The 27,269-nt window shown below is 38.1% G+C and overlaps 2 protein-coding genes across 2 annotated transcripts; both read right to left on the reverse strand.

Moving 5' to 3' along the window:
• Positions 1-979: 979 nt before the first annotated feature.
• Positions 980-9,953, reverse strand: LOC104442296. Its single transcript, XM_010055668.3, is given in 9 exon segments — positions 980-1,427; positions 1,430-1,712; positions 2,989-3,276; positions 3,358-3,455; positions 6,978-7,027; positions 7,121-7,249; positions 7,580-7,850; positions 8,680-8,812; positions 9,590-9,953. Coding segments are annotated over 9 exon segments (1,500 nt in total). The 5' UTR covers positions 9,644-9,953; the 3' UTR covers positions 980-1,233.
• Positions 9,954-19,859: 9,906 nt separating this feature from the next.
• On the reverse strand, positions 19,860-27,203 carry LOC104443275 (uncharacterized serine-rich protein C215.13). Its single transcript, XM_018872439.2, has 3 exons — positions 26,364-27,203; positions 21,473-21,566; positions 19,860-20,950 (listed from the first exon to the last, which is right to left on the reverse strand). The coding sequence occupies exons 1-3, from the start codon at positions 27,139-27,141 to the stop codon at positions 20,023-20,025; spliced, it is 1,800 nt and encodes a 599-aa protein (XP_018727984.2). The 5' UTR covers positions 27,142-27,203; the 3' UTR covers positions 19,860-20,022.
• Between the last annotated feature and the right edge of the window lie 66 nt (positions 27,204-27,269).

Below are 27,269 nucleotides of genomic sequence, written 5' to 3' on the forward strand. Positions count from 1 at the left end.
TCTAGTGGCGGTTAGTGTATGCCCCTATTTTGCTTCGTCAAGTTCGGTCAAGAACCAAATTAGTGCTAAAGTTTTGTAAACATCCTATGAATTTCTTTTTGTTAATAAAGTTCTTTCTCGTTGACATAAATTAGAGTTGGTCTGGATGTTTGATTTAATTCCTTTTCTAATTCGAGTTTTTTCTTGGTGGCAATTAGTGTATGCTGGTTAGTTACGGTCAATTCTTATTCATACTAGCCTTCGAACATGAGAAAACATAGGTGATTTTTGGGAAAAAGAAAAGAAAATAAAAAAACAAGTGAAGTAAAGCAAATTTGGTCTGTAATTAATATTTTGTATCCTAAAAAAATCACAGCCTCACAATTTTATGAAATATATTTAGAACTCCAAAATAAATTGAAAATATTATAAAGAATCAAATGTTAGTTGTGTGTTCATATGGAAAAGTTCATTAATTTATATCACGTGAAGGATTAGGCTTACCAAGTGCCTTTATGGGCAACGTTTGGTTTTAATAAAAAGACTCCTCTTGTTTCCTCGCATTTTGACGGAGTTTGATCGAGATGAAGCAAAATATTCTTTGACCACTTAGTTTATGTTTCTATATGTACTTTTACTCTTTGAATTTTTTTTCCTTAATTTAGATCTTGGCTCAAGTGCTCCGAGTTTTTGGTAACCTTGAAGTACCTGAAATTTTAACAATATACCAATATTGAAACATAAATTCAAATATACATTTTCATGTATTTTTTTAGAATTTGAATTATATTGTAAAAATTTGATGGGCAAAAAAAGAGTACAATTGACTTAAGCTTAAATATACACAAACAAGCTTATTTTAAAATTAGTTACAATATAGGATCAAAATTGTTCATCAGGGCTAGCAATTGCTAGTGATGACTGCGTACCTACTATTCACCCTACTATTACTAATGATGAGTGCGTCCGTAGATTATATTTAATTACACCCATGAAGTCAAACTACAATATGTAAGGTGAGACCGATCTTGGAATAATTTCAGGTAACTCCGTTAAATTTCCGAAGTTACACTTTACACAAGATCAGCTGTTTGTACAAATAATGGTACAACGTTTCAAAAGCTATGTACATCAATTGATGTAAGGCTCTGAACTGGTTTAAGTCTCTCTATGACATCAATCTAAGAACTTGGAAAAAATGATCCAAGTATTACAACTTACCGTGTTGAGATGGGAAAGGACCCCCTATAGCTTTTATTCATCTTTGGGTTCAAGCTCCTGCCTCTTGTTCTCTCCGACTTCCACAAGCAATGTCAGAAGAGCCTCGCACACTTTAGATGCATCAACCTCAGATGGGTTCTCACTCAAAGTCGAGTAAACCATCCAGGCATGATCCAGCTTGCGTGTGGGCCGCACAACCACGGATCCTGGAACCTCTGCATCCCGCCTGTAACGAGCCCGTCGCTCTTCTCACCATACCTGACTTGGAGGAGCCGTGCACATGCAGCCATTGCAGCTCCAAGGGGCATTACCACAGGAAGCTTTGCAGGCTGACCAGCCAAGAAGGAAGGAAGTTCTGCATGAGCAACATGAGACAGAGTGGCCATAACTGCAGGCGTTATCCCTGCCTCCGTGTGGAATGAAACCACCGGAAGTTCTCTTGGCAATTGGTGCCTAGTCAAGAATTCTTTCCTCTTCTCGTATGTCAAGTCTTCCAGAGCTCGCATGTCACCCTTCAGAAAGATGTATGAGAATATGAGACATAAGCTAGCCAATGTGCAATTACTTCTTTAAATTCTGTTTGTTGATCAAAGAGAAAAGCAGGATCTTTTATTCTGTTAACCACAGGCCCCAGCCAATGTCACCCAATTAGCATGCATTTAACATTAAGAAATTCACTTAACATTCCGCTAAATGAATAGAGAAGTACACAGCATTGTCCTAACAATGCCTGCTCTTTCTATTGGTAGAGGAAGGAATTCAAATGTAATAGATGCAGATGAAATGAGAATTACTATGTGGGAAAAAAATAGTTGCCCTCCTGTTAAATGGAATGAATATCATATACTAATGAGCTCCCATTACCTTCTTCATATTATAATGATGAATGTCAAATTAATTTGTTATGAAACACGATACTATTATAGCTGTGGAACTTCCTTGCCATAATTAACCTTAGGTGACGTCCAATGCTGCAACCAACTAAATTCAAAGTGACAAATGTAAAATAAAGTAGGATAAATGAGAGAAATTTGATATAGTAAGAAACATGTCTTAATCACAGCCAGCCTTATTTCCAAACTCCAACTTTCCCCACTTATATGTCGTTACATCCACACTCTTGTACTCAGTTTAAACATCCAGCAAGCTTCTTCATAATTTTCCTTTATCCGCCACATATCCTACCATTCGGTGAGAACATTGAACAGGACCATCTGATACCCAGGCTCCCCGCTTCCACTTTCAGCTCATGAGCATGAAAAGATGTTTCTAAGATTGCCTATTATCAGCACCTTAAAAATATACTCAAATGTACCAGTCCAAAGAGATTACCGTATTACTCTTCCACACAATGCAATTGTTGTCTCAACGATCTGTACCTCACCACAGATATATTTAGAATATACCAGGACACAGGGAAATACATGCATACTTAAAAGGAGAGTAAGAAATCCTATTAGCACCTAAAATGTTCTCCTCTTTGTACCATTTGATAACATTTCTTGGAATTGCCTCTGGTGTCAGCAGGGGGGGATGACTAGACTGTTGTTAGGCTATTCGGTTGCAGACTGACAATGCTTAAGGTGTAGGAGGAAGAGGTTACATCAAAAGTATTCAACTAAAAGACTGTTTGTGTAAAGCAACGATCAGTCAGTGTTAAGCAAAGAACAGTCCAGGTTAAGTAAATAGTTTGTTCACGAAGTAAGGCACTAGCTTCTACACTCGAAAAACAACAAATAAAAAATTAGAAAAGAAAGCACAAACCATAATGGATAAGGCACTTCTTACCTTGATCACTTTACAGATAAGAATTTCCATGAGTTTCCTTAAACTAACATAATCGCCAAGTTGTCCTTCCCGCAAAATGTCTGAAGCTACTGGAGAACCGCCATATGGGCTCTGTGCTACGGCCAACCCAGCTACCTTATCCTTCAACTCTGGCCAGTACAATGACAAAGCAGCTGCTGAATCTATTCCACCTTTGCTGTGTCCAAGAATCAAGACACGTTTCTTGGCACCCCAATATATTTCCTCAATATACTCCTTTATTTCTCTAGCATTTTTCTCAACTGAAGCCTGAAGATTAATGCCTTAACACTCAATGGGACATCAAGAACATAATGACACATACAATAAAAGAAGCATCATCACAAGTACCTCGCTATGAATCTTTGCAATATGACAAGCAAGGCCCATCTTTGATAAACTCGTCTTGGTATTGACAAAATACATTGGTCCGTGGTTACTAAAAAGACCTGCCAATTACATACATGTGATAGGAAATAAGCAAAGTTTCAAGGCATCCATCTATAAACTAAGCGCCTACTTGATTCTTGAGAATTTAGAAGTTTCTACTTTCATTCTCATTAGAGAACGAAAATAGATAAGGACATTTATTTGGTGACACTTTGGAAACAGATAAAGGAAATGCTATAATTTTTAAAGACTCAAGAGTTCAAAATGAAAAGGTAAAAGAAATTCATGCTCCTTGCCCTACTAGATGACAATAAAGAGAAGGTGATCAAGGATGATGCATCTGCAGTTGCAGCTCAGTCCTTAACCAGGTACAAAGAAAGACGTAATCCAACTTGTAACAAGTGTGTGGAGTTAAGCCACAAGTGGTGTCAGAATGAGAACACTGTTCTCTCAACTCCTCTATGTTGAAGATGTGCACCAATCTCCCCTCATTTGAAGATGAGCAATGCATTAGGTTCAAGGCATCACTATTCGAGCAACTAACTTCTCTCAAAGCAAGCAGATTCCTCTTCGTATACTGATGACCATAATTTTTTTAATTTTTTTTTAATTTTTAGGACTAGATCAAAAAATTAATATGTAAATAGTTTTTCTTAATTGTGTTGATAGAACTGTTCATTAGCCTTCATATTTACAGATCTGAACCTTCATTAGAGCTTTTGAGTTTTGCAATCTGTGAAAATGCAACACAGCTTCAATTGAAGTTCAAAAGAGATTTCAATTGAAGCTTCAGCAAAGTTTCATTATTCTGCTAAATTAATATTTCTAGATTAAGTGCAGGTAAATAATTGCAAAGTGGCAAAAACATATGGTCCCTCAGAATACAAATTTTTTGTGTAAGTGAAAATTATTTTGGATGAAATGTACTATTATGATACACGATGGATGTTCAACCAGGTTACTGTTAAAGTATATTGAAACAACTAGCACCATTGATGTATTCATGGGACACTTCTATTGAGGAAGAGATAAAAGGAAACTAGTATAGTCTGAACAATCCTGCAATTAACTCATTCTTTATATTGAGAGTGTCATCACAGAATTCACACCATTAATTATCATGTTATGCATCTATATGGAGGCAATTGGATATTGCATAACTAGAAGGACAATGCTAGTGACGTGGAGTTAGTTTAAAAACTAGTGAACTAACAATGTGATAAACCAGCACTATCTGATTACAAGCAAGTCATATCCATGCACCCTTGTGAATCAATCTTGTAAACACCCCTTTGTATGTCTCACATTATATTCATAATTGAAGCAGGCCATGGCTTATATTGAATTATCTTACCCTGGCACTACATGGGCGGGCATGATGAAATGACACTAGAGATCTATTAAACATAAAATCCATAGAGAAAGATTAATGCCAATTTTTAAGTCCTGAAATATATACTGGAAGTGCAGAAGTTGACATTAACTGGAGATTTCGTGATATGAGATAACATACAAGGAAAGAAAACTTGCAACAATTTTTATTCAAACCAAAACTCAGACTTACAATGAGCTATCATATTATTAGTCTCAGTTTTATCAATTGAACCATAGGTATTCCTTCAGGAGCATTATGGGCTAATGATCAGTTTTGAAAGCAAGAGTTAGATGGGGAGATAATAGAGCACTTGAAAGAGATCATGAAACTGAAAGAAGAAAATCTTCTGAGCTTTATTTTTAAATACTTTAGTGGCTTTACTTTCAAAATCTCCAGCACACGTGTAAGTTTTAAAGAGATGCCAAGATGCCAACTTGGAGATAACACATAGCTTTTTGTGAACATATATTTTGATTGTTTACTTATCCAGAGCTGTTTTCTTTACCAAAGAGAAAAAACAATATGTTTAACAACATTGTCATGGCTCTACCTAAAATTACATTTTGCACAGTAATGTTCACATTCTTGTTTTGTCCAAAAATGTATTTTGTTTCTTTTTCTCTTTGATAAAGACAACAACAAACTCGAAGTTTGAGAAATTAGACTAAAAGTTATGCCACAAAAGCTCACCTCATTTCCAAGATGGAAACCATAATCTCAATCACATTCATGCAACTAAAACCTTTAAAATGAAAGCCCTAAAACATATTCCTACCTCTCTCATTCTCTTCGAAAAAATCAGGTACCTTATCATCCCAATTTCATTGGAAACAATCGTTAGTGTTCAAGAATTAAGTATGAGAGTTTGATTTTATAAAGCTTTTCATAGATTTCTTGATTAAAGTTCACGTTTCTTTGGCATTTTCTCAAATGATGAAGTCCAATGCGAATTCTCCAGCTGCTTTCAGACATCCTTTCATCAAAAAGACAAATCTAAGCATCTAATTTCTCTTTGGACTCCCAGGGAAACCAATCTTTTGGGTCATCTCCTCCATCAGAATGTCCACAAATGTACCGAAGAAAATAGACCTATTAATTGGGTCAATGAAATCTGGTTTATCAAGTATCATCCCTTCAAAGAGAATCTTTTGTATCATTTCTTTATCACAATGCCTAATCATCCACTACACATACATCCAATCTAATTGATCAAATATCACCATTATCATTTCATTAGAGAGAAATTACAAAGATCTAATTTAGTACCATGAGCCACTAAATCACTTCAAACTCTGTACGTTTATCACTAACATGATGCACGCAAATACTTTATTAAAAAAAATATGAAATTCCTAAGCTGGCTTTCGAATATGAAAAAAATACTCTGCTCTACCTATACAACTATATGAAAATGATATGCACTAGTTACTTAAGTCTGATAGACGAAAGATTAATCATTAATATATCCTCGATTATATGCATTGTATGACCTTCAGTCTAAAAGTTTGCAACTACAATTGCATGAAATTCACAACTTTCTATCGAGACAGTTGACATATACATTATTCTTATATGAAGCTACACGATGGAGCTTTATTTAAAGCTTCAAGAAGAAACAGCTTCAATGAAGATTTGTTGAAGTTCAGATCTGTAATATTAAGGTTAATGAGCATACTCACCCACAAAGCATGCATCAATTCAAATATAGTTCTTAAGAAGTAGAAAATCAAGAGAGGAAAGAGAGAACTACTCAATTTCAAGAGAAGTGGGTAGAAGTGCTGAATTGAAACTCACCTTCAAGAGAGGAAATGCAAGATCAGCTTGGACTCGAGTGTATATTTAAAAGGTGTTCTACTGTGATAACCACGTATTTTTCCTTTAAAAAAAGTAAAAAAAAAACACATAACAATTTCATTCTTCAAACTTTAAAACTGGAAAGAGTTTCCTTGTTCCATTTATAAGCCATTTCCAAAATGTCACCAGACCTACGACATAGCATGTTAACATAAATTCAGCAAGAGCCAAACAGGCCTTCATGCTTATTAGAAGATATGTCTAAGGATGACAAAAATAATCAACAGACCCAAAAGTCTCCATGTCCTTTCTAAGGGTTATTCCCAGAAATCTTAAAATTCTGTCACTAATATAAAGAGATTAAATCAGTCGAGACCTTATGAAAAATTCATACTGTAGCAGCAATTTGTACCTGGAACCAACAAGTACACGACCGAATTTGGCAACGTGTGTATGCCATGTCTGACAGCAAGAAGAACAAAGTAATCAGCAATTGCAGCAAGAAGGACCAAGTTAGCCGATGGTACACATAATTAAAATTAAATATTTAAATACCTGATGTCATCTAATATTTTCGTAAACTTTTCAGTTCCATCTTCAACTGGAGGCAATCCTGGATATCGTTGAAGCCATCCTATATCATCTGCAGACCCGCGAACAGTCCTCCGTGCTCGTTCGACAAGACTGAGGTTAGGATATAAACAATTATGTCACCACAACACTACCTAATGTAAGGATAAGTAAAGCATCAGAAGTTGCCAGCTCGCTCAGTCAACAAAGTCCCTTAATGTTGGTACCAAGGACTAAGACAAAATCCCACTATCACAGATCTGGAGTTTTAAATTAAAATGGAAAAACACCTGATGCACAGCCCAACCATTGAATCAAAGGAAGGCAAAAGGAAAAAAAAGAAGTTCTCCATTGAGAATCTTTCGAATATTAATAAAGCATCCAAACAACTTGACAATGTCCCATTAGGAAAGACACAGATAAGAATTTTGTGTAAATCACTACCTCTGAAACATGGAAATTCCATTGGACCCCATATAATTTGAAACAACAAGTGCATCTGTATTTGCAGATGAACTCCCAGCAGAATCCCTTCTTATCTCATCAACTGCAGGAGCGGCATCAGTTTCATTAGAAGATGATCCATGTGATGCAGAACTTTCACTAAAAGAAAGTCGATTGCTTGCAAGTTGTCTTCCGTTCCGTCCAGAAGCAAAAGTCACTAACTCCTGCTCACGCAGCAAAGAATGCTCAGATTCCTCAGAAGTGGATTCCACTGCACCAAAACAACAATCCATCATCTCATCATCCGACACAGAAAGCTTGAAAAAGTAGCCTCGGGATGGAAAAACAAATACTGGATAAGAAGAGTACTAGAAGATATGAAAAAGGTAACATAATGATGAAACTGACTCAAGATGGATTGCATCTGTTATTTGCTTAGATCTTTTTTTCAGCATAAATCCAGTTTATCTCCTTTTCTCGAAGTCCTCAGATCCTGACTACAACTGGCAGATGCTTTTGTCAAGCTAACATGTATTGCATAGTAGTTTGACATTTTGAACTTATTACAGGACAACTTGTGACCATTTCCTATTAACTGAAAGTAAGAGTCATACGATGAACCCAAAACAATAATGCTGCAGATACCCCTGCAACAATGGACGACAAATGTATACCAAGAAAGATCTTTTTTTCTTTTGTAAGGAGACTTTATTGAAAGGAAGAATGTTCTCCGGCTTAAACTTGAGAATCATAGTCTTCGAGAAAGGTCTCTCTTGCTAATTATCACAGACCTTCAATTCAACAGTTTGAACGGACATTGATCAGGTAGTTCAATTACTATGTCTATGTTCAGAAGCTTCCAGTACTAAAAAAAAGGCAGAGAAACAACATAGCACGATAGGAGAATTCTTCATGGAATAATTTCACTGGATTCTTCCTTTGTGTGCTTGGGTGTGTGTGTGTAGGTGTTTTTCTTTTCTTTTTTTTTTTTTTGGCAGGTTTTTTTTTTTTTTTTTTTTTTTTGGGGGGGGGAGAGAGGGAGGAGAGAAGCTACATGAAGCAACAAAACAGAACATTGCACAATGTTAGAGAAGACTTACCAGAATAATCAGAAAAGCAGCCAGTAATGTATGAAGTTGTCTGGGCAAGATAAGAAGCAGCTTCATTTAATGAAGGCATGGAGGTAAAAAGCTGAGGGAAGAGTCCATCATATTCCAGAGAAGAGTTCTGTGCCTGCATAACAGAAACATGTTAATTGAATCTCGAGCAACTGTTTAATTTAGGAGGTCAACAACATACTGAAAAGAGGGCAAACTCACGTATAGATATACGCTTTCACAACGTTTAACATACTTATACATACTTTACAAGCACATCTATTGAAATTTTGCCTCTTCAACGCTTGACCTGTGGAGAGCAAAAAATTCAGGAAATCCAAGCTCTAGACATCCTTTCTACATTGAAACACGCCCGCGATTCTCACAAAAAACACTAGTCTAAAAACAGTGGTGGACAGAGACTTCCAGCCAGGAAAATCATTTGATAAGCTAATAAGGCTTCATTCCACACACACACACATACACCCACCCACCATATTTGGCAATCAATCGGGTTCAAGGCAAACACCAACAAGACAATCCAACGCAAAATTCGAAGAAGCACTCCCAAAGTCCCAAACTCCATCACCCACTTTTGCTGCATTCCCTACCCTCGACTTGTACTCCCGTTCAATTCGACATGCAAGATAGCTTCCCATTTCCCCGGGAACCCAAGACGATACGCAGCACCCGCGCAAACCCCAACACGAACAAACCCCAACTTCACGAGGCGTTCGTCGATCAACGATTTCGGCCATTACCGCGAGAAGACGAAACCTTCAGAACTCCATCCTTCAGATGGATTGAAGAACGGGAAAGAAGAAAACGAAGCACAAAAAACGCTAAGAACAAACCGCAAAAGAAAGCGGCCAAAGTTCGCGCGACGAGCGAGTCGGAAAACGGTTACACTCACGAACAATTGCGAGCTCGATTCCCCAGCTTGAGCTCTTCCTCCGGGGTCCATCATTCGTCAGGAAGAGCCGCGATTTCGCATCCACGGAAACGCCCGCCTTTCCACGAAGCGCCAGGAATTTGGGATTTGATTCGGCGGCGATAGGGATCGGATTCGACGATCGCTACGAGGGGCGTGGAGCGTTGCGCGAGAAGAGATTCGAGTTCGAAGTTGTTCCACGCGAGAAGCTGGAAGAATTTTCGGGATTTCGTCCTCCCTTGGAAAAAGAGCGTCAGCAACAGCGGGCTCCGCACGGCAAGGCGGTGGAGGTTCGAGTGCTTCGGCGTCGTTTCGACTTTCGAGAGCTTGACATTTGCTTTAGTCAATTGTCGGACCGACTCACCGTCGAGGACCATCTCTCTCTCTCTCTCTCTCTATATATACATATCCATAATTCAAAAAAAGAAAAACCATAATTTTCTTCTTCTACTCTCTCTGTTTTTCTTTTTTTTTCTTTTTGGAAATTGGGCCACTAAAGCCCACATACACAATTCTCTACCTTCATATTGGGTTGTTCGGCCTCCTCAAACTCTTTTGGACCTTTTGTGTACTAATTTAATGGGCCCTTTTGGTTTCCTAGTAGAATGAAATGCAGTTCTAGCATATGAAGATAAGCAACACAAAATACGTCCATCTAAATGAGATTAGGACAAAAAAAAAATTAAACATTACATGTCTAAAATACATAATGACGGATACCAATTAAAATTCGACGTCAATCAATGAAGCGGAGATTAATGAACTTTTCTCCGTGGTAATGTTTTAATTGATTACAAAATACTAAATAATGAAAATTCAAAATATATTAGATAAGTCGCATTCCTATTTATTTTATTTGAGTTTAAGTTCATTTTATTTGGGAAATATTTACCTCTTGGAAATATTCCCTTTTGAAGATGTGCCATATCTGCCGGGTCAGTCACACGCATGCGTGCCATTGGAAATTAAATAACTTCCTCCTATTGAAGAATTTATAAATGGATTTGGCATGAGACGATGATTGGCATTCTCGGGATGGCATCTATTTGAGAATGATTTCTCCAAATTTTGGTTACTGTATATATGTGTGTGTGTGTGTGTGTGTAATATTTATGAAAAAATTTCTTCAATCTAGTCATTTTATCTTTATAATGAAATAAATAAAAGTTCTAACATGATTGATAAAATGTTTTGTTCTTAATAGCTGTATATTGAAGAGTTCAGTCATCCGTAAATTTTTCGTACCATAAGTAATGATTGGACAATCCCACGTTGCCTGCGAAAGAAAGGCTACGCATGGCATGAGTCATGCCTTCTTCCAACGTAGAAAATGGTGTTGCTGCTCACCTTCCCATAGTCCATCCGTGCCTTCCTGCTGCCTTCAAATTTGTCGCTCTTCAGCTTCAGCGTGTCCTCCAGCTTGTTCACGATCGCGAGTCCACCCCAGTGGACCGCGCACAACACATCTTCGAACTCCTCGCCAAGCCCTTACAGAATTCCTCGACTTTTTGAGGCAGGTCTCGTCCTTGAAGTAAATGGGCTCGTCCAGATAGACGGCCGTCGATCACGTCGTGGGTCCCCAGGAAGAACCGCTGGGCTGCGTGGCTTGGCTTTATGAAGGGAGGACTCTGCTTGGCTCCGAAAGGAGTCCGCCCCAACGATCGCCTCCACTGGGTTTGGCTTTCTGTTCCCAGAAATTAGTAAATTCTCTTACATGTCAAATTGAGCACCTCCACTTCAAGCTTCGTTGAGTCAATTGGTGTTGTGCCGGCTTGGGGAAACCAGTCGAGGGCGGTGAAAATACCCAAAATGGATGATGGAGTTTCGGGCTTGGGAGTGCTTCTTCGAATTTTGTGATGTATTGTCCTATTGGTGTTTGCCTTGAACCCAATTGATTGCGAAATATGGGGTGTGTATGCGTGCGTGGAATGAAGCCTCATTAGCTTATTGAATTATTTTCCTACTGATATTTTCTATTGGCCACGGGTTTTAGCCTAGTGTTTTTCACGAGAATCTTGGGCATGCTTCTATAAAGAAAGACCTTCAGAGTTTGGACTCTCTGAGTTTTCTGCTCTCCACATGTCACGCGTCAAAGAGGAATAATTTCATTAGATAGTCTGATAGAGAATGTGCCTACTAGTGCATGCATACCCACCTGCGAATATGTGCCTGTTAGTATATTTGGGTGTGTTAAACATGGCGAGAAGATATATTTTTGTTATTTGTTTTTTGTTTTTTTGGATCTGTAGATATATTGTCATGTTAGTTTGCCATCTTTTCAGTGTATGACTCACCTCCTAAATTAGATTGTCGTCTCGTGATTTGATGAACACGTTTCTCTTAGACAAGGGTAGAATTCTTCTATGGGATATGATGGACTCTTACCTCAGCTGTTTACCTCCATGCCGTCACTAAATGAACCTTGCACAGATAACTTCCTACATAACTGGTTGCTTTCCTGATTATTCTGGTAGTTGGTCTTCTCTTCATTGTGCAAAGTTCTGTTTTTATTGCTTCATTTCGCTTCTCTCTCTCTCTCTCTCATACACACAAGCATGCACGTGCACAAGTGCATGGAAAGGGAGAATCCAGTGAAAAAATTCCATGAAGAAAATTCTCCTTTGTTGTTTCTCTCCATCTTCATGAGTACTGGGAGCTTCTGAACGTGGAAGCAATTTAACTGCTTAATCAATGTGTTTTCTAACTATTGTGTTCAAGGTCTAAGAGAAATAGGTAGAGAGTAGAGACACAAACATTATGATTTTCGTTGTAAGCTGCAGATCATTCTTCCTTTAAATTGAGCTTCCTTGCAAAAGATAAAAAAGATCTTTCTTGTGAGACATTTGTCGCATACTGTTGGAGAGGGGGGTGTCTGCTGTTGTGTTAGGTCTATGATAGTTAGATAAATGTTTGCTGTTGTCTTGTAATAGGTTTAAATTTTCACACTACTATGCTATACGTGGTGGCTCCTAACTTAAGAAAAGCGTCTGCCAATTGTAATTGGTATCTAAGGACTTGGAAAAAATGAGATAAACTACACATATGCTAAATAAATGATTTAAGGCACATAACTGACTCAATCCACCCCCACCTTGGGTCAGTTTCATCCCTATGGGTTCTAACATTTTGCTAGCTTTGAGAATCTTCTAGTACTCTCACTTCTTATGAATTATATGCTGCTCCATCCTGAGACTACTTTTTCAAGCTTCCTTTGTTGGATGATGAGATGGTGGATTTTTGCGTTGTTGCGGTGGAATCCACTTCTGGGGACTCTGAGCATTGTTTGCCACGTGAGCAGGACTTAGTGACTTTTACATCTGGACGAAATGAAAGACATCTTGCAAGCATTTGACTTTCTTTCAGTGAAAGTTGAGCATCGCATGGATCATCTTTCAATGAAATTGGTGCCTCTTTTGCAGTTGATGAAATAACTAGGGATTCTTTTAGGAGTTCATCTGCAAATACAGATGCACTTGTTTCAAATTATATGGGGTCAAACGGAATTTCCATGTTTCAAAGGTAGTGATTCACACATAGTCCTGACCTATGTCTTTCCTAATGGGACATTGTAAAGTTATTTGGATGTTTACTATTATCTGAACAATTGGTGTTGGAGATTTTTTTTCATTTTGCCTTCCGATGATAGTTGGCTATGCATTAGGTTTTTTTGTCATTTTAGTTTAAAATTTTATATATAGTGATATTTTGTCTTAATCCCTCATACAAACTTCATGCGACTTTGTTGACTAAGCAAAGTGGCAGGTTCTGATGCTCTACTTATCCTTAGAATAGGTAGTGTTGTGGTGACAAAATTGTTTTCATCCTAACCTTCAGTCTTATTGTACGAGCATAGAGGACTGTTCGTGAGTCTGCTGATGATATAGGATGGCTTCAACGATATTCCGGATTGTGTCCAGTTGAAGATGGAACTTAAAATTTCATGAAAATATTGGAAGATATCAGGTAATAAGATATATATATATATTTTATATTGTGTTTTCCACCCACTAGCTTGGTCTTTGCATGCTGCAATTGCTGATTACTCCGTTCTTCTCTCTGTCAGACATGGCATACACAAGTTGCCAACATCGGTTGTGTGCTTGTTGATTCCAGGTTCAAATTGTTACTACAGTATGAATTTTTCTATAAGGTCTTGACTGGTTTATATTATTTTAGTGACTGAACTCTGAATTCCGGGAAATAATCCATAGTAAGGAAATGGAGACTTTTGGGTCTGTTGATTATTTTTGTCGTCCTTAGACATATTTTCTAAAGAGCACAAGGCCTGTTTAGCTCTTGCAGAGTTTCATTGAACATGCTACGGAGTAGGTCCAGTGACAGTTTGGAAACTGTTTCTAGATGGAACAAGGAAACTGTTTCCAGTTTTAAATTTTGAAGAACTAATTTGTGATGTTGTATTTACTTCTTTAAAGCTAAAAACATTGTAATCTCCAGGTAAAACACTTAGTATATATACACTCGAGTCCTCTAAGTCTAAGCTGATCTCGCACTTCCACTCTTGAAGGTGAGTTTCGGTTCAACACTTCTTTGAAGCAACCGCATGTGTCCTATCTACTTTTCCTGAAATTGAGTAGTTATCTCTTTTCCCTCTCTCTACTTTCTTTTTCTTGGAAAATATATTTGAACCAATACATGTTGTTTGGGTGAGTACGCTCATTAGCTTAATATTAGAGATCTAAACCTTCAAAAATCTTCATTGAAGCTGTAGGTTCATGAAGCTTTAAATAAAACTCCATTGTAAAGCTTCATCGTGATAGATTATAAACACCCTTTTTATGTGAATTGCATAGGTAAGGCAACAACAAGGAAAATATATATGTCAACTGTCTAGATAGAAAGTTGTGAACTTCATGTACTTGTAGCTGCAAACTTCTAGACTGAATCTCATACAATGCATTTAATCGAGGACATATTAATGATTAATGTTTAGTCTATCAGACTTAAGTAACTAGTGCATTTATCATCAGATAGTTGTATATTTAGAACAGAGTATTTTTTTTCATATATGAAAGCCAGCTTAGGAATTTCATCTTTTTTAGGATTTTATTTGCGTGCATTATTTAATTAGTGATAAAGGTACAGAGTTTGGAGTGATTTAATAATTCGATCTTTGTAATTTTTCTCTAATATAATTATAATACTGATAGTAGATAGATTAGATTGGATGTATGTGCAGTGGATGATCAGGCACTGTGATGAAAGAAATGATACAAAAGATTCTCTTTGAAGGGACGATGCTAGATAATCCTGATATCATTGACCCATGGACTATTTTCTTTGGTACATATGTGGACATTCTGATGGAGGAGATGACCCAAAAAATTGGTTTCCCTGGGAGTCCAAAGCAAAATTAGATGGTTCGATTTGTCTTTTGATATTAGGATGCCCCAAAGCAGCTGGAGAATTGACATTGGACGTCATTATTTGAGGAAATGCCAAAGACAAGTGAACTTGTTTAATGATCAAGAAATCTATGAAAAGCTTTGTGAAATCAAACTCCCATACTTGATACTGGAACACTAACGGTTATTTCCGAGTTTTTCGAAGAGGATGAGAGAGGTAGAAGAAATGTTTTATAGCTTTCATTTTAAAATTTTTAGTTGCATGAATTTAATTGAGATTATGGTTTCCATCTTGGAGATGAGGTGAGCTCTTGTGGCACAGCTTTTAGTTTGATATCTCAAACTTTGAATTTGTTGTTTTCTTTATCAAAGAGAAAAAAGAATGTCGTCAAACATATTGTTGTTTTCTTTTGTTTGGCAAAGAAAACAGCTCTAGATCAATAAACAATCAAAATCTATGTTCACAATAAGCTACACGTTATCTCTAAGTAGGCATCTCTTCAAAATTTACACTTGGGTGCCGGAGCTTTTGAAAGTAATGCCACTAAGGTCTTTAAAAATAAAGCTTAGAATATTTTCTTCTACCAGTTTCCTGATCTCTTTTCAAGTGCTCTATCATCTCCCCATTCAACTCTTGCTGTCAAAACTGATAATTAGCCCATACTGCTCTCGAAGGAATTCCTATGGTCAAATAGATAAACCCGAGACTAATAATACGAAACTCATTGTGAGCCTGAATTTTGGTTTGGATGAAAATGGTTGCAAGTTTTCTTTCCTCTTACGTTATCTGATATCACAAAATTTCATTTGAATGTCAACTTTTGCCCTTCCACTATAGGACATGTTTCGGGAGGACATAAAGATTAGCAGCAATCTTTCTCTATGGTTTTTAGGTTTAATACATCTCTGGTGCTTTTCATCATGCCTGCCCATGTAGAGCAAGGGTTAGATAATTCTAATATAAGCCATGGCATGCTTCAATTGTGAATTTAATGTGAGACATATAAAGACGGGTTAACAAATTTGATTCACAGGGGTGCATGGATATGACTTGCTTGTTAAAACAGCTAGTTATAGTTTGTCACACTAGAATACTTGTTTTTTTAATGAAACTCTACATCTCTAGCGTTGCCCTTTTAGTTATGCAATATTCAATTTTTTTCGATATAGATGCACAACATGATAATTAACAATGTGAATTCTGTCATGACATTCTTAAGATAATGTACATGAGTTTACTGCAGCATTATACAAAATTTACTAGTTTCATTTATCTCTTCCATAATTAAAGTGTTCATTAACACATCAATGGTGTCGGTTGTCTCCATATACATTAATGGTAGCCTATTGATCGTGTTTCATAGTACATTTCATCCGAAATAATTTTTCACCTACACAGAAAGTTTAAGTACTTAGATTATTTTTTCTGAGTTCTTAGATTGATGTCATAAAGAGAACTTAAACCAGGTCAAAGCCTGGCATCAATTGATGCACATAGCTTTTGAGAAGATATACCACTACTTGTACAAACGGCAGATCTCGTGTAAAACGTAATTTTTCTGAAATTTGCCATAATTAACGAGAAATTATTCCAAGGTCGGTCACACGTACATGTAGTAGTTTGACATTGTGGGTGTAATTTAATATATCTACCGTCGTTGTAATCCTTATTCACCAATCGCTAGTAATTGCTGGCCCTCATGAACAATTTGATCCTATTCTGTAACTAATTTCAAGATAAGCTTGTTTGCTTATGTTTTGCTTAAGTAGAATGTACTTTTTGAATTTCCCGTCAATCTTTAATATATAATTTAATTTTTTTTAAATGTATATGTAACTATATATGTCAGCATCAGTATATTACTAAGATGTCGGTGTGTTCGTGTCAAGATCTAAATTAGATACAAAAAATCAAAAAGAAAAAGTACATGCAAACACATTATAACATTCGTCAAAAAATCTTCCACTTTGTTTCGATTAAACTCAGTGGATAAGCTAGAGAAACGAGAAGCATTACTTTATTGAAACAAAACTTTCAATTTTCACTCTCATCATCACTCTCACAATTTTTGCCCAGAAAGGCACTTAATTCGAATACGTCTTAACCTTTGCAATCAATATATTATTTTGATTTTTATCACGATGATCTATTTATTCATCTTAGAAAATGTATCCCCGCTTTAGAGTAATTCTAGTACGCTATTAAAAGAGAGTGCCTCCAGTGCTACTTTTTGATTGTCTTAGGAAACTAATAATTTTTCATTAAATATTTGATACTCCTTCGGTTTGTGTTGAAACCACAAGCGAAAGTGATTTTACAGTTGTTATATCAACCCTCAATCACTAATTTTTCAAATTTCAATCGGCCAACTGAACTAATTTTGTCAAGTAATTCATTATATTTTATACTATCCTAGCCCTTGCAAAGTTATCTTCCACTTGAAACTTTGCACCGTAAATGGGATTGTAATATTTGAACGAATTATCAGTAACTGTGATATATAAGAAATTCGAAACATTAATCCACCATATTTGTTTATATCTTGCATATTCCAATCTTTTTATTATTATATCTCTTACGAATCTCACATCATAAACATTTGATTCCTCACAGTATTTTCAACTTAATTTTTATTTTACAGATTTTTAATAATACTGTGGGGCCGATATTGTTTTTGGGTACTGAAAATCATTTACAGAACAGGTGTACTTTACTTGAGTTATATTGTTGTTTTCAAAATCACATGTATTTTCCGGATATGCTGAGCATTGTATGAATAATATTTGACAGTGCAGGCACTGCACAATTCACCGGCATATGCTAAAAGATCGACTCGTGTAAATGCCAACAACGAAAAAACTCTAGTTATAATAGGCAAATACATTCATTTGATGTTTACAAACTTCATGAGTGAAACTGATGAAGCAAAATAGGGCCAACCGGATCAGGCACCATCACGCAATTAGGCCTCACACACCCACCGACACAAGCTCTCCCCACTAAAGACGCTTGCAAAGCCATTCCAAGCTTGAAGGTGACAAAAGCATCGAGGCTAGAATGTGTAGTTGGGATTTGCGAGAAATGCATGGAGTGACCCAAGGATGTAATCAGCGTGGAGGATTTGAAAGATGAGGCAACTGTGGCCGACGCACAGTTGCAGTGTAGCCACAGGGCGGATGACGCCAGACTCGAGGTTTGGTTGCCACTCAATGTGGAGGCCAACGACAAGCCGGTTCAGCCAAGGCAGGTAGGATTGCTCGACGTCATTGATCCAACGAGTGACGATGGAGGGGTCGTAGGTGACGCAAGTGTAAATTTGCTGGCCGTAGAACGTGATTTTGTGAAGCGAATACATCTTGACGGGTTCTGAAACGTGACAAATGAGGAAGACAGGACTCTCGAGTGGCGATTAAAAAAACTGAGAGAGCAGAGAGTATCGCAAGTGAAGAAACTAAGAAGCTGTTATTATGTTGGGGTTAGAATTGAGGACGTGTGCGTTAAGTAGCTGCAAGGTGGAGTTAAAATAGGAAACGTTTACGTTATTTAAAATAGGATATATTTACAAAGGTTCTACGTGGAATCAAATTGTAAATGGGAAACAGGCTTGTGTCTATATTAGGAAATTTTTACCTTCTCCAATCAAATTTGAAATATTTCCTTTTCTAAAGATAAATGATACTTACCCATTTCTTGCAAGCATCGTTAATACGAGTGCGTGCCCTTAGCAATTAAATAATTTCCTCCTATTGAAGAATTTATGAAGAATCTGGCATGAGACACTTGTACATGTAAAAGAAAATCATGGGCATTCTTGGCATGCTATTTATTCGAGAATTTTTTTTTTCTAGATTTCGACATGTATATTATAGAGATAAGTGATTCCCCATTGATCTGGCTATTTTTTTCAATTTATAATGAGACTAACAAAGTTCTAACATGAGTTGGTATTTTGCTACGGTGGGCTGCTTGCCGTTTGGTGATAATTTATGAATGTTTCGTACTAATGTAATGGAGCTCAAAGAAACTAAAATTCTCAATTCAAATTCAAATTCCTCCTTTACGCCTCTAATTTTAGATTGTATTATTATAATAAAATATCATCTATAAGAGTATGATTATGATGAGAATTTCAGAAAATACTAGTGTGCTACTAAAAGAAAGTACCTCAAGTGCTATACTTCGATTTTTTTGGATAGTTAGAACTTTTTAGTTTCACATGAAATTTTCGATACCGCCTCGGATTATGTTAATAAAACAAATTCAAAGTGAGCTTTATATTTGTTGTGTCAAGCCTAAATCATCAACTTTTTCAAATTTCAATTGACCAACTAACCAAATTTTGTCAAATGAATTCATAATTGGTTATATTATCTTGGCCCTGCGCCTATTGGTCACAGCTATGGCTGAATCCATATCGGGAGATATGAAAATCCGGAAGCCACTGAATTAACTCAAATTGCATATGAATACAAAATATTACAAGGATTAGCCAAAATAATAATAACAGGAATAAAAGTACCATCATCAAATGAAATCCGAACTATGGTGGTGGTACTTATTTGGCCAAAGATAAAGAAAATTGGAGACAGTCGTTCATTGAATATTAAAAGATCAGAGTCAATGAAGGGACAAAGAACTCAAAAGGCAGACATTAAAATATGTCATGCATAAGAATCCAGATGGTTTGGATGGAATTCAAGCATCGGCACTAGAGCATACCGTCATGCAAAAGAAAAGAGTCGCCGAGGCTTACAACAAATACTTTAAAATTAAAAGATTGCCATTGGTGATTTGGCATGTATACTTTTTTGCCGGTCAATTGTAAAAGCGTTTAATTCGATAAGCATTTGCCAACTACGGAGAGGCCCATACTCAGTGCTAAATGTGCTAAGTGGCAACGCCTATCGATTGATGGACTTGGATGGTGATATATTACCACAACCGATTAATGGCAAGTACCTAAAAAGTTTCTTATCCAACTATGTGACAGATGCAAGAGATACACGAGAATTGAAAATGCGGCGAGACAGTCGGGACTTAAAGAGAGCTAACTAGATTACTATGTATTCCGGATCATCAATCAGCTTCTTCACACTTCTCCTGAAATCCGAAAGGTCTTCATCCAATGTCTTGTTATTAGCAACACATACTCTTCTGATGGATAAATGCCTGTCGACTTCCGCTTGTTGTCGATCATATTCCTGCACGGTTGCAACGACATCCCGAAGCTGTTGCTTCATAGACCTCCCTTCACGCTGAACTTCAAGTTGGGTCGATTCTATCTGGCGTTGAACTTCAGCAAGAAGCGCTTCCAGTCTTTCTTTCTCCTCTGTAAGCTCAGCCTTCCTGTCCATGGCAGCCTGATAAGAACTGCGATGTTCTTTTAGAGTTTGCTTTCCTGCAGTCAGTCGGTCTTCCAGTTTGTCGAAACCTTCTTCAGCAGCTATCGACGACTCTATCTTGTCACAGTTCAGTTTATAGACTTCAGTGCCATACGCAAAATGTTTGGCAAACTCTTCGCACTCATGCCGAAATTCAGGAGTCTTGATGAAGCAGTCTTCGCCAGAACTCAACTCAGCAAGCAGATGTTTTATTCTGCATTCGAGGGCTGAGTTAGAAGCAATCTGGGAGTACCCTCCTTTTGTCAGCTGGTATAACTCCTCCCATTTAGCCTTAACATCATCGAAAGCCACGGGTGTCAAAGAGTCAGAAGGGTCAGAACCAAGATACCAAAGCCACGGCTCTTCATATCTTGGTTCTATTACTCCCAGGATTTCGTCTACTGCATCTAGATCAGCCGACTCGACGTCTGAAAGATCAGCAGTCGATTCTTCAGCTGGTTCTGGTGTTCGCACACTTGATTGATCAACTGCGCCTATGTTTGCTTCCTGCAAAGGTGTGGTAGCTGTCGATGTCGACATGGCCATGGACACAATCTCTGAAGGTATAGCAGCTGCGGAGCTGAGGCTTGATGTTGTTCTAAAATAAGTGCATAAGAAAAATGAAATAAGCTGAAAAATTCTGACGCCAACAACACATGCTCTCGGAGTGTCATTATATGTTCATCATTGAACAAAAGGAAATGAAATTCAGTAACATAAAAATGATGCTAATGATCTCAAACAGAATATATTAATCTCAAAAAAAAGAAAAAGAAAAAGAAACAAACAAATGGTAGGGAGAAGATAGGAAAGTGTTTATGAAATCCTTCCTGTATTAAAAAAAAAACAAAAGCAGGTTCTTCAAAAATATTCTAGATGAAACAGATAGTTAGATAAAGCAAAGCTAGTAGATAAAGCAAACTTACATGAATGAGAATTCTTTAGAAACAAACAAAGAAAGGAGTTAATCCTTAAATGAATACTCCAAAAACTAGGCACTAATTGCCTTGAATATGCGAAACAAATACCAAGATATCCATAGATATGGAACAAGAAAGTGTCATGCGATGTTATGAAGTAAAAAGTACATTAGTTAGCTATCAAGACAGCGAATACAGACCCATTACTAGAAGCTACGCTAAGAGATGATGTAGGAGCTGCAGTTGTACTGGCACTAGAAGCTGTTGTTGCTGCAGAAGTTGTAGCAGGGGCACCTTAAAAAGAGGTTGTCAAAAATTATTCAACACAACATCCCATTCCTTAAGCATAAAACCAGAAATGCACAACAACGTATCAGCTTCCTGTGTTAGTTTCTACATGAATTAAACATAACAATACCGTGTATGCCATATTTATGTGCTAAGAGATGATAAGAAGATGCGAACTACTCGGCAAGTCAAGAATGCCTATATTATGACAACAATCCAACAATCCAAGTGCCCAGGACAAGCAGCACAGGGAAGTCAATGTCATAAAAAAAAGGGAAGAGCTGCGATGAGATACTGCAAAAGGTGCAAACTCCCTGCATAATGATTTTTTTGGTTTCATTAACGTAGCATGTGCACCGGAATAATATATTTCGAAGCAGAAATGGGGATAACTTCCAGATAATACCATGAAGAGTATTTCTTCTTTTTACCAAGCTTATGCAGAAACGTTAAAAAGGATTCAACAATTAATTTTTTTATAATTTTTAGTGTAAAGAAATGAAAGGGTCAGATTCTATTCGTGATTGCAGCAGCAAGTCACGTCTTGGCATGAACATTTCTCCTTACAATAATATTTTCATAGAACTTATTGTAATAGGTAACTATACAGTCAAGACTCCTGTATGAAGAACTAGAGAATGACAGAATAAATGTATGTGCAAGCAAAAGATTGCGTGTTTATACAAAGCAAAGGGAAAAAATATCTGTTCCGTGTTACCCACCTTGTGTTCACCAATATTGCAACGCATATAGCAACCCCCAACCCCAAAAACCCACAAAACCAAAAAAGTAGTAAAATGAAAAATGGAAACTCTTTCTTCACTGCAAGCACCTCTAGAAGCACTGTGCACAAGGATGCTCAAGTATGTGTCGAAAGTATACATGTGACAACTGGACAACGAACAATGCCAATGAGTGTCCCCAAGGGAAGATGGGATATTGTGATTAGAAGATCCATTTACTTCTTATTCAGGACTTTTTAACCTACTGCTTCACATTTGGAGCCACTAAGAAAATCTTTTGATTCACATATGGAGGTAATGAAAACGGTGAGAGGAATCAGGATCCACAAACTGATATCTCATCGTACTAACCAAAACAGACAACAAGGCAACGCCCTTGAAACTAGAAGGAATATGCACATGTAGAATAAGCATGCGTCATGATGCAGAGCAGACCTACTGAGAGTGCTAGTATGAACAAAATAAAGAAGTTAGGGAAGAGAATAAGAACACGAGATTTATAGTGGTTCGGCTTAATCCAAGCCTACGTCCACTCTCCCCACGATAACAGCCTTCTTGGCTGGATTCCACTATGCAATCAACAAGAGATTACAACTCCGAGTGCAAACACTTAGTAGTAGATCACACTATCTCACTAAGTCACTCTCTTGGTATTTCTCTCACGATTACAAACGTTTAAGCTCTCAAGAGACAAGTATATGATCTAAAGTCGCTTAGACTTTGGAATTATAAATTCTACGCTCCGTCTCTTACTTGCTCATCGGTCCATGATCTTCTTAAATACTCCTCCACTTCCAAACTACCGTTGGACAGCATCCCGGAGAATCGTCTTCCAATATACCCATTGGACAGCTCACGTATCTTAGAAGATTTGGTAGCCGTTGAGTGACAAAGGTAAAATCCCAAATTGATTCCGATCGCCCATACAAACGAAATCTTGGTTTCCATAAGTAAAGCTTCTTCGTATAGAAAGATCTTGTCTTCAATCAAATCAATCTTGATGTGGAATCCAAACCAGATCACTAGCCGTTGTATGATTGGGCTTGAGTTACGATTCATCGAATCTGGATGTAAAGTCTGAGTCTTGAGACTTTACGATATGAGTCTTGAGACTTTACAACCCGGGTCTTTAGACTTTACAATCGAGTCTCAGACTTTACAATGAGTGCAGTACCCGGTTCGGCTTCAAAGATAGAGTCTGTCTTCAGACTTTGAGTCTTGAGTCTGACAGTCTTCAGACTTTGAGTCTCGAGTCTGGCAGTCTTCAGACTTTGATAATATCCTCTACATGTTCTATTATCTGCATGGTCTATTACTCAACCATCAAACATGTTAGTAGCCTTTGATTTATTTTGTCATCTTCAAAACATCATAAGGGATTTCCCTAACAATCTCCCCCTTTTTGATGATGACAAAACAATCTCTGAATATGCAGATTTAAAAATTTAAATCAAAGGATATCAGAAGATAGAAAATAATTGCAGCTCAATATTATGCAATAAATAATATCAACCAATCAGCACATATGCATATTCATATCTTCTCCCCCTTTTTGTCATAATCAAAAAGCGATAATGGATTCACGTAGAGAATGATAACAATATCTTGCATGAATCACAATTTCGAAAAATCAGCTTTTATCGAATATTAAAGATATGCAATATAGCTCACTTCGATTATATCAGTAAATATCCAATAAAAATCACGGATGCATCATAAAATTCACGTACCATTTTTGTCATAATAAAATGATAATATCAATATGAGATTTGTTAATGACAAAAGGTAATAAGAGATGCACTAACCGGATTTTGTAGAATAAATTCTGACACAATTACCTTTCCTTCCATCCATAATAAGATCACGATCAATCAAAAAGATTTTTCCATAATTGATCAAAGCTCCCCCTCAATTTGTTGCCTTTTTGAGGTGATCACGATTCTTTTCCTTTTCTTTTGGATTCGATTTCTCCCCTTGATTTCCTCATCGGATTCTGAGTGCAGTTCCGAATGAGACTCGATTCGAGTCTCTGTCGAGTTAGACTCAGATTCTGAATGTGCCATCAAGCATAGATTTCTTTGCTCATCATCTTCTTTCATGATTCTTTTCTGGCCATTCTGCTTGTATTGACTTCTTCCACTGAATTTCCTTTCTTTTCTACTCAGCTTTTTGAATTTCTTGACCATAAAGGCAAATTCTTCATCGTCCATGTCATTTTCTGAATCTGTTTCATCAAAAACAGCATTAGATATTAAAGCAATGGACTTCTTACCTTCAGGATCTTCGTCATTAAGTTGTTCCACTTCATAGGATTGAAGAGTGCCGATCAATTCATCAACGGAGAGTGGCATAATCCTTTGAGTCTCCCGGATTGAGGTCTTGACATGGTTCCAATCTTTTGAAAGACCTCGCAAGAGTTTGTTGACCTTCATTGGGAAGAAATAGGATGACCTTGACATGCCAAACCGTTTACAATTTCTGTAAACGATTAAACATATCTCCAATTGACTCTCCTTGCTTCATCTTGAAGGATTCATAATTGCCGAGCAAGAAGTTTACTTTTGTCTCTTTTACACGATCGGTCCCTTCATATGTAACATGAAGTTTATCCCAAACTTCTTTTGCTGTTTCACATGAAGAGATTCTGTTATATTCAGCAAGAGACAAAGCGCAATATAAAGAATAAATAGCTTTTGCATCAAGCGCTTCTCTTTTAAACAACTCCGTCCGAGACATAGGAGCGGGGGCTTTGGTGTTTTTGTCTTTGCCATTCTTATTTGATGTAGACGCAGCAATGGGGTTGATTCCTCTTTCCACAACATCCCATTGTAAGAGATCTCTGGATCTTAGGAATGCTTTCATTTTGTTCTTCCATACATCGTATTCCTTTCCATCAAAATATGGTGGCCTTGTGTTGCTTTGCCCTTCCATAAGTCCTAGTGCCAACATACTAGCCATAAAGAATCTTTAGCTCAAAAGTAAAAACACTTTTATAAACCGAGCACTTGGCTCTGATACCAATTGAGAGTGCTAGTATGAACAAAATAAAGAAGTTAGGGAAGAGAATAAGAACACGAGATTTATAGTGGTTCGGCTTAATCCAAGCCTACGTCCACTCTCCCACGATAACAGCCTTCTTGGCTGGATTCCACTATGCAATCAACAAGAGATTACAACTCCGAGTGCAAACACTTAGTAGTAGATCACACTATCTCACTAAGTCACTCTCTTGGTATTTCTCTCACGATTACAAACGTTTAAGCTCTCAAGAGACAAGTATATGATCTAAAGTCGCTTAGACTTTGGAATTATAAATTCTACGCTCCGTCTCTTACTTGCTCATCGGTCCATGATCTTCTTAAATACTCCTCCACTTCCAAACTACCGTTGGACAGCATCCCGGAGAATCGTCTTCCAATATACCCATTGGACAGCTCAGTATCTTAGAAGATTTGGTAGCCGTTGAGTGACAAAGGTAAAATCCCAAATTGATTCCGATCGCCCATACAAACGAAATCTTGGTTTCCATAAGTAAAGCTTCTTCGTATAGAAAGATCTTGTCTTCAATCAAATCAATCTTGATGTGGAATCCAAACCAGATCACTAGCCGTTGTATGATTGGGCTTGAGTTACGATTCATCGAATCGGATGTAAAAGTCCGAGTCTTGAGACTTTACGATATGAGTCTTGAGACTTTACAACCTGGGTCTTTAGACTTTACAATCTGAGTCTGTAGACTTTACAATCTGAGTCCGTACCCGGTTCGGCTTCAAAGCATAGAGTCTGTCTTCGAGACTTTGAGTCTTGAGTCGATGCGGTCTTGGACTTTGAGTCTCGAGTCCTGGGCAGTCTTGACTTTGATAATATCCTCTACATGTTCTATTATCTGCATGGTCTATTACTCAACCATCAAACATGTTAGTAGCCTTTGATTTATTTTGTCATCTTCAAAACATCATAAGGGATTTCCCTAACACCTACAATTGGCACTTCTTATGTATTTACGAGGGAATTTCAACTTCATCATGCTAGTTCAAACGCAGTCTCAGTAGAAACTCACTAAAAGCAGAGACGGTGGTGGCAGAAGGTGCTTGAGATGAAGCTGTCCCAAACAATGGCGCCCTAGAACTAGCGGCTGAAGCAGTTCCTCCAAATGAGCACGCTATAAAGCAGGCCGCGGAGGAAGACGGCGTCCCAAACAAAGGCGGAGCGGCGGTTGTAGTCGACGTTGATGACGACGTTGGAGCCGCACCGAACGGTGGCGAGCTTGCACTCGAAGACGTTCCGAAAAGAGGCACACCGGAAGTGGCCGCTCCAGAAAAGGACGAACCCGAGCTCGCACTGAAAGAGGGCGCAGGCGTACCGAACAGAGAAGAAGCGGAGGTCCCCGACGAGCAGAACAATATCGAAGGAGAACTCGACTCGAACGGCGACACGCTCGCGGCAGGCTGAGCCATTCCGAAGGGCGACGATCCTCCGGACGCGGCCGACGACGGCGTGCCGAAGAGCGACGGCGCCGAAGCCGCCGGCGTGGAGCCGAATGAGAACGAAGGAGCGGAGAACGCCGACGAAATCGACGAAGAGGAAGAGAGGCGAAAGAAGGGAGCGGGAGCGGGGGACGAGCTAGGGTTGGAGACGGCGGCGGTGGCGAAGGGAGAGGGAGAGGCGGAGGAGGGGGCGAAGAAGGAGAGAGGGGAGGCGGAGGCGGAGGCGGAGCTAGGGTTTGCGGCGGAGGAAGGAGCGAAGGTGAACCCAGAGGAGGATCCGAAGGGGGACGCGGTTGCGACGGAGGAGGACCCGGCCGCGGCGGCGGAGGGCCCGAACGAGAAACCCGACATCGTCGGAGCGGTTACTTTCTTTCCCTCCTTTCTTTCTCTGTAAGCTAGAGAGAGTGCGTAAAAATGACGGGGGTTTAGGAGGAGCGGGCCGCGCCACGGGGTTTTTGGTCCCTCAATTTTTGAATTTT

The sequence above is a fragment of the Eucalyptus grandis genome, chromosome 4 (genome assembly GCF_016545825.1).
Source record: "Eucalyptus grandis isolate ANBG69807.140 chromosome 4, ASM1654582v1, whole genome shotgun sequence".
NCBI lineage: Eukaryota > Viridiplantae > Streptophyta > Magnoliopsida > Myrtales > Myrtaceae > Eucalyptus > Eucalyptus grandis.